The sequence below is a fragment of the Mizuhopecten yessoensis genome, unplaced genomic scaffold (genome assembly GCF_002113885.1).
Source record: "Mizuhopecten yessoensis strain PY_sf001 unplaced genomic scaffold, ASM211388v2 scaffold7915, whole genome shotgun sequence".
In the NCBI taxonomy this organism is placed as follows: Eukaryota; Metazoa; Mollusca; class Bivalvia; order Pectinida; family Pectinidae; genus Mizuhopecten; species Mizuhopecten yessoensis.
This window is the reverse complement of record NW_018407286.1, coordinates 81,817-98,165: the sequence shown is the minus strand read 5'-3', so window position 1 is coordinate 98,165 and position 16,349 is coordinate 81,817. Positions and strand designations below refer to the sequence as shown.

The following is a 16,349-nucleotide window of genomic DNA, read 5'->3' as shown; positions in this document are numbered from 1 at the left end:
CGTATCCGATAATCGAAAATTGTCAAATACATATTTTCAAAACAAGTCATTAACAATTTCCTGGTCGTGCTGGCTGTATGCCGATTTTCCGCAAATAGAATGAAAAAAAATGTGCTTACAAGACCTAGCTGTGTTTTCAATTTAACCAATATCAACGAAAATATAATTTACTTTCACTTGAACTCTCTAAACACTTGTTGTCGTTCCAGTCTGTCACTTAACGTTATTTTTATTAAGACCGTTACGTCACATCCGGTATGCGCGCACCTGTCACTGACCTGGAATACACAGTTTACCGATATTTAACAATGAGGCGAATAACTACGTTATCATAATATAAAACTGAGTTTTCCTCAACAAGGTATGTCATCAGCCTCACGACTGATATGTACTCTTCAATCACACATTTAAATCTTTTCATTTTAGCACAGGTTTTTGTATGAAGGAGAGGGGAATAGGGCGGCGGCACAGGGACCTGGGTTGTGTTACAGGTAAAACTGTTACTTGTTCCGGTTTAGTCGATATTGCAAGCAATGCTTTACAATAATAACCCGTCGCAGAGACTTACGATTCGACTTCCATATTTCGTTGTTAATTTTGTGCATATTGGATGAGTGCAATTATCTGAATGTTATTTTAAGAATCTGCCGTTATTGTCACGTGACAACCTTAGCTAATGAATATTCATCAGATTTGAGGATACGGTATTACCACGGACTATAGTCTAATTCCGTGGTATTACTAATATCACAGTGGTTGATCTTTCTCAGTTAAGTTAAAAAAGAAATTATGTGTACATTTTATAGTTGTACTCAATTTGATGTATAAGGTGCAAGGTCTAACACAGGTCCAGTACACTCTGCCGATTGAGCTATAACTATAGCTATATTCACCTATAAATTATAGCAGTATTGTCTATTGAGCTATATTTTCTCAGATTTCAAATCTCATTAAATTAAACCAAAGTCGCATTAAACAATAAGTTGTATGGTAATGTTGACTACAAAAAGCATACAGTTAGATGTTTATTTTCATTTTTCATAAATGTAAAATTTTCGATTTTTTTACATCATTATTTTTTAAAAAGAATACTTATATTTGATGTCTTTTGTTACCAACATAATGATAAAATCTTATTTTAAAAGCGACTTTGTTTCGTTTTCCTTAAAAAAGAAAATCACATGAAAATAGCTCTAAAGACCTATTTCAGATAGGTCAATAGAGCTATTATAGGTCTTTACAGCTATATAGCTCAATCAGCAGAGTGTACTGGACCTTTAACACTAAATGGAACAACACAAAAATGATAAATATGCTACAGCTGACGGCAAACGAATTGTGGAATGGAAGTTGGCATTTCAACTATCACATGATCATGGACTGTTTTACTATGAGCAATCTGATCGACAAACATAAGTTAGTTTATTTTTCAACTGACCAGTTGCTCATTGTAACTTCAACTGAAAAATCTTCATGGTACCTGCTCATGAGGCATCAGATTTAATTGGCTGGTATCATCTATCAAAACAATTCCCCATATTCAGTAAAATAATTTGACACTAATTAAACCACAAGGCTTTTTACCTTGATTGTATGCATTTTAGTCATATCTGGTTTCGCCCATTATGGCCATATTAACCTTTTGTGTAATATATGTATGCACTTTCGGTTGAACCTGATTAGCAGGGGCTGCAAAACACAATAAACACCCGATTCAAGGACTATGAGGCCCATATCCCATTCAGATTCTTTAAAGTCCACACTGACCCACATCAAATAAGACAACACATTTCACTTTTATACTAACTTTAAGAACATGTATAGGTCACCATTATAGCATGTGAACAAACCACCTGTTTCAAAACTTGGAGAGAAATTGAACACTGAACCTAGAAAACTAAATAACTCACTGTACAGTAGAAAACTATCACAATCTTTCAAAATGACAGCATCAAGTAAAAATAAGATGAAGAAAATCCAAGAATCTTGTATATATGTTGTCCAGGGATTTTTCAACCCTTTTGGCTCGGGGCCACAAAGTGGCGAATTTCCTGCGACATCGACGTCAACATTAGGATTTTGTGTATATGTTAGTTTCACTGAAAGTATAAGAGCTAGAACAGCCAAACTTGGACCATAGATGCATCTTAGGTAGTACATCTCAACCCATGCATCAAATGCTGGATGCGGCCTACCTTTCATGGTCCATTGACTTTGTCAGCATCTCCATCTCCATCAACATTAAGTTTTTGTGATTAAGTTAACTTCTCTGAAAGTACAACAGCTAGACCAACCGAACGTGACATGTTCATTGATGGTCAATGCACAGGCGAGACGTATCCATCCGAATGGCTTGTGGATGTGAAAAATCTTATCTATGCATTACACTTCACAATTTCAAAATTTTAAAAACTCAAGAATTTTGTAGTTTTGCCTATTATTAGCTCACCTGGTCCAAAGGACCAAGGTGAGCTTATGTCATACCGTGGCGTCCGTCGTCCGTCCGTACGTCAACAATTTCTTTAAACGACTTCTTCTTCTTAACCACTGGTTGGAATTAAACTTAATTTGACTGGAAGCATCCCTAGGTGGTGGGAATTCAAAATTGTACAAATGGTGGGGCTGACCCCCCAGGGGGCTGAGGGGCGGGGCCAAAAGGGGTCAATTTGCCCATATTGCTTTAGGCGACTTCTTCTCTGGAACTAATCAGTGGATATCAATCATATTTGACTGGAAGCATCCCTAGGTGGTGGTGATTAAAAATTGTACAAATGGTGGGGCTGACTCCCCAGGGGGCTAAGGGGCGGGGCCAAAAGGGGGCAATTTGGCTATATTGCTACAAACGACTTCTTCTGTAGAACTGTGCACTGGATATCAATCATATTTGATCAAAAGCATTCCTGGGAGGCAGGGATTTAAAATTGTACAAATGGTGTGGCTGACCCCCCAGGGGGCTGAGGGGCAGGGCCAAAAAGGGTATTTGGCTATACTGCTTTAAGTGACTTCTTCTCTGGAACTAAGTGATGGATATCAACCTTATTTGACTGGAAGCATCTCTAGGTGGTGGATATTCAAAATTGTACAAACGGTTGGGCTGACCCCCCGGGCTAAGGGGTGGGGCCAATAAAATGTAATACTTGGAAATGGTTGAGATCCCTACCATATAACCATATATACAATTGCTGAGTATAAAGAGAAGAATGCACATTTACTTCCAGGATGTCCCTAGGGTGTGGCCCCACCCTTGGAGACATAGTCCCTGAGCCATAATTTTAAAACGGTTGAGATCCCCACCCCAAAACTATATATACAAATGCTGGGCATAAAGAGACGAATGCAATGATGATATCAGAATAGACCCTGGGGTCTGACCAAACCCCTAAGGACCTAGTTTCTTAGTCACAGCTTGGAAACATTTGAGAGCCCCACCCTATAACCGTATATATACAATTGCTGAGTATAAAGAAATGATTGCACATATGCTTCCAGGTTGGCCTTGGGGACTGCCCCACCCTTGGAGACTTAACCCCTGGGTCATAACTCTGAAATGGTTGATATCCCCACCTCAAAACTATATATATACAATTGTTGGGCATAAAGAGACGAATGCAGTCATGATATTAGAATTGATCCCAGGGTCTGCCCCACCCTTGCAGACTTGGCCCCTGGGTCATAACTCTTTGAAACGGTTGAGATCCCCACCCCAAAACTATATATACAAATGCTTGGCAAAAAGAGACAAATGCAGTCACGATATTAGAATCGATCCTGGGGTCTGGCCACAACTCTAGGGACCTAGTTTCTGAGTCAAAGCTTGGAAACAGTTGAGATCACCACCCCATAACCATACATAAAATTGCTGGGCATGAAAAATATAATATAATATAGCTATGCTACAAGGATTGGCCTCGTGGTCTGGCATATTCCCTTGATCTCATTTGGAGAATTGTTTGCCATGATTGCTTAGGTATCCAGGTGAGCGATACAGGCCCTATGGGCCTCTTGGTTTGGTTATTTGGACTCAGCGTTCTTTTCACAGTATAATAAATTTGCCTGATTAACCTATGATGTTTCTGTTTTCAGATGGAAGCTGGTCAGATGGCAGACTCGGACTGGCAGTGTGATAGGCCACTATTAGACTGCCTGGATTATCTGTTCACCTCCGGCACTGCCAGCGACGTTGCCTTCGTGGTCAATGGCGGAAAGGGGCAAATCCTAGCCCACAAAACCATACTGGTCTCACGGAGCTCTGTGTTTTGTGCAATGCTGGATGACCCTACCATAAGTAAATGGGAGATAACTCTGCTTGATACCCAGCAACACATTTTCTCAATATTCCTAAGGTACTGATTAGTTTGTAGGTTGTTTGCTAATATTTGTATAGCTCATTCAAATATTGTCATTTTTGTGTCATTTTTTTTTTATTGATGTGATTTTTCAGTCTCTGAATCAGTGATCTTTTTGCCTGGTTGCAAGCTGCTCAATTCCCCTAGCAAAAATGTGCTGTATTTTCTCAAAATGAAGAATACTTTCCTAATCTCAATGAAAGTTATATTATATTTTCCCCATTCATGAAGGAACAGTCTGTTTGTAAATTTAGTTAGAAAAAACACTGTGAACATCAACATGTAAAACTGAAAAAATATTCTGTTTAAAATATTAATACAGAATCATGCCTGATCCTATAATGTAAGGCTGCCTGCAACAGAAAAGGTGCACTGATGGGTTTTATGACAATTCAACTTGAATGCGTATCGTAAAATTCAAGACTTCTTCATTTTGGAATCAATATTTATCTTGATTGAAGTTGGTTTTGCTAGTAACTATTTTGGAATATGTATACATACCGATACCATTGCTGCCTATTGAGAATTCAGGCAGTCATGAAGAATTTCTTTAAATTGATGCTTTTATTATTTTAGATTTCCTATCTGGGAATTGTTAAGGGACAAAATGGGAAAATTCATATTTTTCAATTGGGAATGGGTTCAATAAAAAGAACCATGATAACCACAGCTAACTCACCCACCCCTGAAAACACATTTGAACTCCTCCTATTCAAAGGTTGGAATAGTTCATCATGCGATTACAGGGGTGAATGTGTGGGTTAATGACATTTTAAGTGATTGCTGTATGCATTCCAGATACCTGTACACAGATCTGATAGAATTGACGGTAGATGTGGCAACCTCGGTGTTACCAATGGCGCGACAGTATTGTGTGAATCACCTCATCAAGAAGTGTGAGACATTCCTGAAGGAGAACTTCGCCTCTCAGAACACTGCCATGTTCCTACAGAACTCCAGACTGCCTGATGTCGATGCACAAGATGATGACATGGATGATGAGGATGAGGTGCTGGAGTCTGAAGATGACATGGAACCCGAGGAGTTTCAACCATCAGACCAGAGTAAGAATTTAACAGCTGATACATTTACTAACAAAAGAATATTGTATCAAAGTCAAAGAATGTATTACACAATTTCATTCATTAGCATTTATAGAAACTTTTATGACTTTATACCAGACTTGGAATGGACAAATTATTACTGGTACTTTTTGGGAATTTCTATTTACAAATTGGAGTATAAACTAAGGGGGCCGCCTTGGCCAAGTGGTTAAGGCGTCAGACATTCTGTTACCGGTAGCCCTCCACCACTGAGTCGTTGGTTAGAGGCCTACGTGGGACAGTCGTCAGGTACTGGCCGTAGATCGGTGGTGTTTCTATGGGAACTCCGTCTTTCCTCCACCACCAAAACCTGGCACGTCCTTAAATGACCATATCTGTTAATAGGATATAAAACACAAGCAAACCGTATGAACTAAAAGGGGTTCTAGTTACATTGGTAATTTGGGAATATTTTCAAAGGTGGGTTTTCTCTGTAGGCACCCTGTTTTCCATGACATTTCAGTTGTGGTTAACATATTCACCCCTGAAGACACATTTGAACTTTTCCAATTCAAAGGTTGGACTAGCTCCTTATGAAATTTCAGGGGTCAATGAGTTAACCTACATTATATAAAACTGGGGCCAGTTTAAAATCTGGTTAGCTTGACAAGACCTTAATGATATTTTTTTTGAGATTAAGATTTTTTTCCTTTTAAGTTACGATTTTGAATCCCTAAACATGAAAATTCAGTAACAAAATTTTAATATTTTCAAAAACATACATGTATCAAATCAGAAATTTGCATTCACTTGACTTTAATCTAAATCAAGCTTTGAATAATAGCTGCATCCAAGATTTTTTTCACATGGACCATGCTTAAGGAAATAAACTTTTACTTTAAAGCATTTTGATTTATTATACATCCCTTTTATTTCAATTAAACCAAAGCTTAAAAAACGAAATTATTTGAATTTTTATTTTTTATTTTTCTGACAGAGATAGATGAAGCCTTGAAGGAAAAGTCTGGGATGACAGATGTTGATCCTGACAAACTTACTGCTGATGCAGATGAAGATGATGACACACATGTGAATGTTGCTGATGTAGGTGGTGACAAACATTTGGTTGATGCTGATGAACATCCAGATGATGAAGATAGTGACAAACATTTGACTGATGAAGAAGATGACAAGCATTTGTTTGATGCTGATTTACATCATGACACTCAAGTGAAGAATGTTTCCTTATCAATAGAAAGTAGGTAGTAGTTTCAGGGCCTTTTGAAGCCTACTTTGATAAAGGGCTATTTGAGCTTATACCATATCTTAGTGTCTGCTGTCAGTCTTCAATATCTTGAATTACCTAGCTACTCTTCTTCAACATCTGATCAGATTTAATCCATCTTTGGGATGACAAATCCTTCAGACTCAAAATTAAACATATAATTTGAGAGGCCCAAATAGGAAATAAACCTTTAGTATAAAGTTCTAAATGGGTTTTGAACTAATTAGAGATGTGCCACTGCTGAGGTGGAGGGACGTTAGGTGTAAGTCAAAAGAAAAACTACAAGATGAAGTATGAACAAGTGCGTGGAAAATTGCCTATATAATTGAAAATCTATTTAACAGACCCATTGATTCTCATTGTTGCCATTTCAATAACCAGCATCTTTGAAAACACTCAAACAAAGGCATACACACTAACCCTGCGATTAAGAAAGGGAGTGGGCTTACATATATTGGTCTGTGTCTTTTCCTTGCATCTATTAACATGTTGCTTGGCCTTTAACTTCACAGAAGCATGTGTCAGGATTAGTTGATTTAAATAACCTTCCAGTTCTGTACTCAAACAGATAACGTTTTGGCCAGGGGTCAAAGGTCAAAAGTTTGTCCTGACGTTTACTGCTGAACATATTGCAAGTTGTAAATATTCATCTTTATGTAGTGTGTGTCAAGGACAAAAGGAAGTAAATGTGCCCCGACCTGCCTAGAATGAATCCTTCCCACCTGAAACATTTCATAGTCAAAATTCATAGGTTGGATTTGACCAAATCCATTTAGTGTAGAATTCACAACCCTACTAGTTTGTTTCTGGAATAAAAACTGGAAAAAAAATTGACGCGATGATACAAAAACACTATACAGTACTGACTGTTATAAATGTTTAAAGGGTTATCATCTTCTAATTCAAATTAAGAAATTGTTTGTTTTTTACAGAATCAAGTACCCCTGTGAATGAAGCACCTATCCTGGATGACGGGTCGGCCATGGATCTCACAGTGGAACCATCCACCTCCAAGGTCCTACCAGAACAACTTTACGTAGCGAAAGAATATTCGGCCCCAGCCCATTCTGGAGGTAAGGTCCTTTTCTTAACTTGATGTCTGTAGATGCTGTGTAGATGCTGTATACAGTTTTGATTTCACAAGGTATTATTTTCATGATAACACAGATTTTGTTGAAAAATATTGATTTGCAATATGTGTTGAATTTGAAGTTTTCCTGATTGTAAGATATATGCATTCTGAAATATTGAAAATTTGAAATTAATTTTAATAGAAATGATATAGTCATATTGTAATTATGGAATCAACTTATCATGAAAATCTCTACACTGTGAAAATTGGCTTTAATATTGTGAAAATCACCTAACCATGAAAGTCATTATATCGTGAAACTTACTTCCAGTGAAAATCACTATTAAATTTATGAAAAATACCTTGCTGCAGAAATTAAGTTACTGTGAAAATTGTCTTAATGCCATGAAATTTCCGTAAGATTTGAATATCATGAACATAAATCTACTTTAAAAACAACCTTGTATACAGTATTTTATCTTAACAATCTAAAGCTGGATCTTGCTCTGTGTTTCCTGCAACTGAAAATAATAATAATTTCATACCAATTTGAACTTGTTCATCAGAATTTGAATTTTAGAATAGGAGCAAGTTGGCACAAATTTCAGCTCACCTGGCACAAATTTGCCTGTTAGCTTGTCGTATTGTATGATTTGGTGCAAGCCATCCTTCAATGTTTCCCTTCAACCCTCTTACAGGGTTAAATATGTTTAAACCTTCATAAACTTAAGGACATTTGAATAAACCAGATGCCTAGCACGGAGTATGCTAAGTTTCAAGGTTGTACGCTCAGGTCAAGTGTGATAGATATCAGTGTATGTGACAAGCTTGTGCAATTCTGTGATCCAGGAATGAAAATAGCTTTGTAATTAAATAAATTATTATTAAAGACATATCTTTCTGAATCCATCAACTTTTGAAAAGGTTTTAAATTGGGAAGTACATTTGTAATAGATTTTTTTTTCTTTTTATTTTCTTCTCTTTTTTTCTTCTCAAATTTGCAAAATAGTAGATGTAGTTTTTACAAATCTTATGAAATAATAAAATATATTACAATTGGTATGGCCTACGAAAGAAATGTTTTTACCTAGTGAAATTGTTTTGTTAATTTTACTGAAGAATTTTGTTGACTGATTATGTTTACCACAATTGGGGTATGGATTTCTTATTTGTGAAATATAACAATTAGATGTACCAGTCTTAGAGCTGTCCTATTGAGAAACTACCAGATGTCTTCTATGATATTTTGAAATAAGGAATATATCATAATTTGATAAAATATTTTGGAAGGTTGATAGATGTAAAACTTAGACTGTATGCTACCTTAGCTTACTGTTACTTAAGTAAATGACTTTTTCATTTGATATATATCATTTACTCAAACACAAATTACTGCTGTGTTTCAGTTGTACCGTTTATCAACAAGGGAGATAACTGTATTTCAAATAATAAGTATAATGTTTAAGGTAGCATATATTCTTAACTCTAATGCAAACCACAAGTATCTGTTTGATAGCTTAAGTCTTTAAGGGATGTAACTCTAACACACATCCCTAATATAATGTGTAAGATACCTGATGTCCTGAAGGCAGATACTAACACAAATGGCAGGCATAATGTTCATGTATAAGGTAGTATATATTCTAAAGGGAGGTAACCCTAGAACATCACATGTAGAGAGTGTAAGGTCGGTGACGTCCTTTAGAGACAATGACACAAGTTACAGGTAAAATGATTATTTTTATGTGTATGGAAGTCACATATATTCTTAAGGGAGATAACTCTAACACAGATCACAGGTATCATATTAATGTATAAGCTACTGACCTCAAGGGAGGTAATTCTGATGATAAATCAGAGGTACATCAGCATCATGTTTTAGCAATGAGAGTACATTGTGCAATATATGTTTTTCTTCTTCATGTCATAACATTATAGTACAGCATCTAATAGCTGCTGAATTCCCCTTGTTTAGTGTACAGTTGTACGATTTTGATGTGTTCGTGTTACTATTGTGACCATAGGAAGTACTTTCATTAGAACGATTCATGACTTTTGCAGATTTTCATTTCCTTTCTTTTATCTTTTACATAAGCCTGTTAACTTAATATAGGCAAATCTAGAGTAGTCTTTTAATTTTCCCATCCTCAGTCATACAATTGTAAAAGATGTGCATTGATTAGATTGCCTTACAAGCTTCAGCTGTAGAGAATTTCCCTTTAGCACAGCGGTAAAGCATCGGGCTGGAGAGCCAAGGGTCGTGGGTTCGAGCCCCAGCGACGGCATTATCTTTACCACTATTTCTCATCCTATTACACAATACAGTATTTGTTCAGTTTATGGTAACATTTTCTGTTCATTCAGACTTGTCTTTGGATACAATATCATTGAAGTAGAGACATGTTGTCCTAGAGACCATGACAACAAAAGTCACCTGTCTTCGGTGATATGTCGTCATGGAAACATTGATTTGTCATCACTGTACGTGTTAGGCCATGATTTCTCATCTAAAATTGTTTTATAAAGTTTTCTCATAGTATTTCAAGTCAACGCTGAAAACTGTTGATGGAGTACCTGTGGTATCACCATAACAATGAGGTTTGATGGCCACACCAACCATGTTACCATACAACATCGTGAATGTTCCTGTAGTAAGAGTTTGCTTTTGTGGAAAATTTCTCAAAAATCTAGATGTCCGCATTTTATACATGGATACATCTGGAAGAGTACCACAACATTACATCTATATCACCTGTAGGTCATATATATATAGGATCTTACATGAGTTTCCATTTCATATGAAATTTATGAAACAAGTCTTTAAGAATTTTTCAATTTAGCGAGTCTCTGGCTTCCAGTTTCATAAATTACATATGAAATGAAAACGAGTGTAAAATCATTTTGATCACACAATCAAGATTTGTGGCATATATTTGTGTAAAACGACAATCTTCATGCAACCTTGAAATGTAAAAAGCCGCCATTTGACTCCAGTGTGGAAGTCTATGACGTCATGTACTTGTCCTAGGCGTGGCATCACAATTGAAAGAATTGAAACTTTCAACCAATCACAGGGCTGATAGGTCATATTACATGGGTTAATACGCAAAAAAATCTGACATGGGTATTTTCAATGGATAACACAGTACATTATGTGATAAATGGTCTATATTCACTGGATAACACAGTACATCATTTGATAAATGGTCTATATTCACTGGATAACACAGTACATTATGTGATAAATGGTCTATATTCACTGGATAACACCATACATTCTGTGTTAAATGGTCTATATTCACTGGATAACACCATACATTCTGTGATATATGGTCTATATTCACTGGATAACACCATACATTATGTGATAAATGGTCTATATTCACTGGATAACACCGTACATTCTGTGATAAATGGTCTATATTCACTGGATAACACTGTACATTCTGTGATAAATAGTCTATATTCACTGGATAACACTGTACATTCTGTGATATATGGTCTGTATTCACTGAATAACACTGTACATTCTGTGATAAATGATCTATATTCACTGGATAACACTGTACATTCTGTGATAAATGGTCTATATTGTTTGCTTAATAGACTGGTGTTTGACTTTGAATTTAGCTTTGTTTTTGTCAAACAGTAGCAACTTTTAACTTGCTTTATCATGATATATATACAAGATATACTTACCATTGTTCAAATCCTCATGTAATTATGCTAAAATTGTTTATATATTATAGTGTTTTTTCTGGGTTTTTTTCTTAATTGACAGCTTACTGGGAAAAGTTGGGACAAATTTGTAGTGTTGAGTAACTATCAAAGTATCATAATCAGCTTCTTTATTATGATTTCCTTTAAGAAGTAGGGTTTTCAGAAATCCCTCTTCTTATAAAGCATCTTGCATTAGGCAGAATTCAGGAAACAAATAACTGCGTGCAATAAGACATATCATTCTTTGCATTATTGAGTGGGTGAACTTGTTGATGTTAATGACGAAATTAATGTGTTGACATATTTGTTGTATTACTGCTGTTACGTCAGATGTGATGTATTCATGACTGAAAAACATCACTTTAACTCATTCACCCCTGAAGACACTTTTGAACTCTTCCAATTCAAAGGATGGAAAAGCTCATTATGAAATTTCAGGGGTGAATGAGTTAAAAAGTAGTTTTCAAATTGGGGAAAATCCTGAGGAAGGAATTTCCCTATCCTACCCTCTTGGGCATGGACAAGTATTTTTCTCTCATTCCAATCACTAGCGTTAGCCCAGAATCCACGACAACATGTCACAATTTCTGCCTTACAGCATTTGAAGGTTCACGATTTCGTGATGTCACATTATTATTGATCCATTGTGATGTCATTCACATGAAATGGGGTGCAAGATAGAATTTGTTGACACCCCAGTTCTATCATACATGCACAAGAATGACAGATACAAGTTCCTCCAAATAAAAGACCATAAAAAACCCACTGAGATTAAAAGATTGTTTTGCCCAAGAAATCACAAATTTAGATATAATTGGATCACTACATTGTCATTTATCTGATGGTGAATAAAAATAAAATTGAAGTATACTATTTTTGGTAGATGTTGATTCGCCTCATTATTGTTTATATAAAGGTGCCTGCACTGAAGGCTATTCTTCTGTTGTTTGTATTTTTTTGGAAAATCTACTATTGTACTCGGGGAAAGGTGGGGCGGGACGATATTGTATTAAAAATGATCAGTGTATTGAATTATGATACTTTAAAGATGCTGTGTCTGTACTGACTTACATATGTGAATATTGGAATCTCAAGTATGTAGAATGATATTTTATGAAGATGCTGCCTGCAGCTGTCTGCCTTGGCAAATGTGAATCAAATATCAAAGTGACACGAATAATGAATAGTGATATTGTGAAGATGCTGCCTGTCTGCCTTGGCCTTCTGACTCAAGTTGTACCTGTTTTTCAGCAGATGAGGAAATGGTGGAGGTCCGAGGTAGAAGAGCCGAGACTTCGCGTCCAGAGGAACCGTCGTACACAATAACCAGTATGGTCCGAGGACTAGTGCCCAAGTGCCTGGAAATTCACCCGGAATGGCAGCCTCATAGCTGTCGCATATGTGGGAGGACATTTTTCGATTTAACAGCTCTGAGTGATCATGAAAACACACACAAAGTAAAATCTGAACACCATTCTGTAACTGTAGGGACCTCTGTTGCTCATACCGGAGATTATAAGCCGATCTTGACTCCCGTATCGGGACAAATGTTCCCTGAAGCGATTCCTCCGTCAGATTTCAGTGCCTCTGTCAGGAGCACAAACCAAGTGTCAATGTTTGTCGATACAATATCTAAGGCATCAAATCTTCAGTCAATATCTACTGATAAAGTAGTATGTAAGCAGGAGACCTTATCTAGTTCTGAGGATGAGAATCAGGTACCGAGTTTGTGGCCCATTTCTACCGAACCAAATTCCTCCTCATCTGCTACTAGATCACCCCAACAGAACCAGTACTTGAGGATCAGCATGGCTGAGATGCCTTTCACCTGTCAGATCTGTGGACGAGGATTCCAACTGGAGACACAGCTGGAAAAACATAGCAAAACACATCCTTGGGACAAGACATTGAAATGTTATGTTTGCAGCGTCACGTTTACTAACAAGGGTGATCTCGATCGTCATCTTCAGCTTCATGCCAAGGACCTACATACCAAGGACATTAACCAGCAGGCATCCAATATCAGCTGTAAGCATTGCTGGAAACATTTCAGATTTGAAAATACTTACAAGGAGCATGTGATGAAAGAACACCAGGGGGTGAACCCGTTTCAGTGTGAGCTGTGTGAGAGAGAATTTAAGTCACGCTTGGGGTTAAAGCTACACATGATGGGACACACTGGCGAACGGCCGCACGTGTGTTACATCTGTGGTAAGGGATTCCGTCAGAAGGTGTCTCTGCTAGCACACAGCAAGAAACACACAGGAGATGTTCATTCGTGTAACGTTTGTGGTGATAAATTTCGCTCGGCTTCGTTGCTACGTAACCACCGTGCCACACATACACAGGATCAAATGTTTCCGTGTGGAAGATGTGGGAAGGAGTTCAGAGACGAAAGGTCTTACGTAAAACACCTGGATACACATGGAGTTAGCATGACCTTAGCTTGCGAGCATTGTGAATTAGAATTCGAGGATGAGGAGTTGTACGAAGTCCATTGTATCAATGAGCATAAAGACCTGCAGTTTGACGAGCCAGGAAATCTGAGTTGTGGACAATGCTCGAAAACCTTCAAATCAGAAAAGGCTTTTAACAATCACCAGAGGATGCATATCAAACTGAACGAGAATCGACAAAAATGTGAGACATGTAGTTTAGTCTTTTCGTCGCTGGAGTTACTACAACAACACAGCCGTGTACATGACAAAGATAAAATGTTCCAGTGTGAAATATGCGGTAAACAGTACAAGTCCAAGTGTGCGCTTGTCCGCCACGTCATGTTTCACACCGGTGATTGGAAACACAGATGTGATGTATGCGGACGAGGATTAAGTACCAGTGCAGAGTTAAAAAAACACATGTTGGCACATTCATCGGAGAAGGCACATATGTGTGACTTGTGTGGAAACCAGTACAAGAATCAAGTCACTTTAGATCGGCATCTGATGGTTCACCGTGGCGACCGGCCGCATGTGTGTGAGGTTTGTGGGAAGGGTTACACTGACAGGTACCAACTCAAGTTGCACTTGAGGGCACACGCTAGAGAAAAGCCGCACAAGTGTGACGTGTGCAGAAAAGGCTTTGACGAGGCCGACGCACTACTCACTCACAGTCTGGAACACATGGGCAAGAAACTATTCAAATGTGACATCTGTTCAAAGTTTTACAGCAGAGACTCGGCTCTGAAGGTCCACCTCAGGATTCACTCGGGAGAGAAACCATATAAATGTGAAATGTGCGGGAAAAAATTCACCAATTTAGGTGACAAGCAGCGTCACATTAAGATACACACGGGAGAGAAACCATTTGTTTGTGATGTTTGTGGGAAGGGATTCTCTGACAAAAAATACCTGAGAAAGCACACTCTTAGTAGCGCTCATAAACAGGATCTTATTTACGTTTAATCAGTACTGCTTCATCTTGATCTTGTGTAGCACTGAATTTGCGAGGTTTTCTTCCTTGTAAAAAATTGTCTGGTTTTATATTTTAACTTACACCAATTAGAAGTCAATATTTTACAGTTATATAATGGGTATGAGGGAAATAGCACATTTATGGTCCCCTGAGGCGAAAAACTATTTCCAAAGGCGGCGAAGCCGTCGAGGGGAATAGTTTTTCACCAAGGGTGACCATAAATTTGCTATTTGCTATTTCCCTAATTACCCATTCTATAACTGTTTTATTATAATGAAACAAATTATTCACCCAGTAAAGGCAATTTAACAAATGAATTTATTTATTCATTTCCTTTTTTCAATTTCAAAGACTGAAAGAGAAAACAATACAGTTGGAAGTACTGTATGCATCGTCGTTGATGTTATCTTCATTTCTAGCATTCAAGAAGTGTTTTTATAGACCGAATCTCATAGTCGCCATTGTTTCCCTACCATATCTAGATCTACTGCAGTAGTCCTATCCTGGGTTTCTTAAAAGAGCTTGCATGACCCTACTCGTCGACGCTTCCGTCATTCCGTTCTGTTTAATAAGATTGAAGTGGATTCACTGCAGTCTTTATAACAGCTTTTGTATTTAAGCTACGTTGAGCGTCCAAAATCTGCTGTAACTCCTCTTTACAACAACAAAACGGCCTTCATCGGTGGCCATTTTCACTGTTGTCATTTGGTTCTGAAAATCTTACGTCACGAGCGTCACGGAGAAGGCCCCGACTACCAATGTTTTCATTGGTTGAAATCTTATAAGCTCTGCCTACCAATGTTTTCATTGGTTGAAATCTTATAGGCTCCACCTACAAATATTCATGAGGGAGTATTCCTCTTTCTGGCAGGGAGTAGTCCTTTTTTGCAGGGAGTAGTCCTTATTTGGGGAGGGAGTAGCCCTCAGATGGAGATATTTAAGTGATTTAAGGGAAATAGCAGATTTTATCGTATTGTTTTTATATAGGGAAAACTCAGAAGAGATATAATAATCAGAAATATTTCTCTGTTGCATAGAAAGGTATAAAAAATGTCCGGTACATAGTTTTGCTTTCATCTTTAAAAGACTATTTATACAAGGTATTCCCCAGGCCCAATATGTCGGTCACTGCGCCCACCTCTATATCTGCCCTTCGTCCATCGGTCTTACATAATCTATTTTGAATATTAATATTTCCTTTTATCATTTTTAGCTCACCTGGCACGAAGTGCCAAGTGAGCTTATGCCGTGGTGCGGCGTCCGTCGTCCGTCCGTCGTCCGGCGTCAATATTTTACTTTAAACGACTTCTTCTTAATAACTGAAAGGCCTAGGGTGATGATATTTGGCCAGAAGCAAACTGGGATGAAGGGCTACCAAGTTTGTTCAAATAAATGACCTTCATCTATTTTCAAGGTCACATGGGTCAAATATGTTAAAAACTTTAAACAACTTCTTCTCAATAACCAAA

General features: G+C 37.5%; 1 protein-coding gene across 1 annotated transcript in view; it reads left to right on the top strand.

Annotated features, from left to right (window-relative positions):
- The first annotated feature begins 265 nt into the window (after positions 1-265).
- The window catches only part of LOC110454585 (zinc finger protein Xfin-like), a 47,052-nt gene continuing 30,968 nt past the window's right edge, over positions 266-16,349 (top strand). The window contains exons 1-7 of the mRNA XM_021504173.1: positions 266-361; positions 4,084-4,343; positions 5,145-5,410; positions 6,387-6,647; positions 7,607-7,747; positions 12,718-14,864; positions 15,918-15,921. Coding sequence (XP_021359848.1) covers positions 4,084-4,343; positions 5,145-5,410; positions 6,387-6,647; positions 7,607-7,747; positions 12,718-14,864; positions 15,918-15,921 — 3,079 coding nt within the window. The 5' untranslated portion in view covers positions 266-361. The remainder of the gene's footprint in view (positions 362-4,083; positions 4,344-5,144; positions 5,411-6,386; positions 6,648-7,606; positions 7,748-12,717; positions 14,865-15,917; positions 15,922-16,349) is intronic.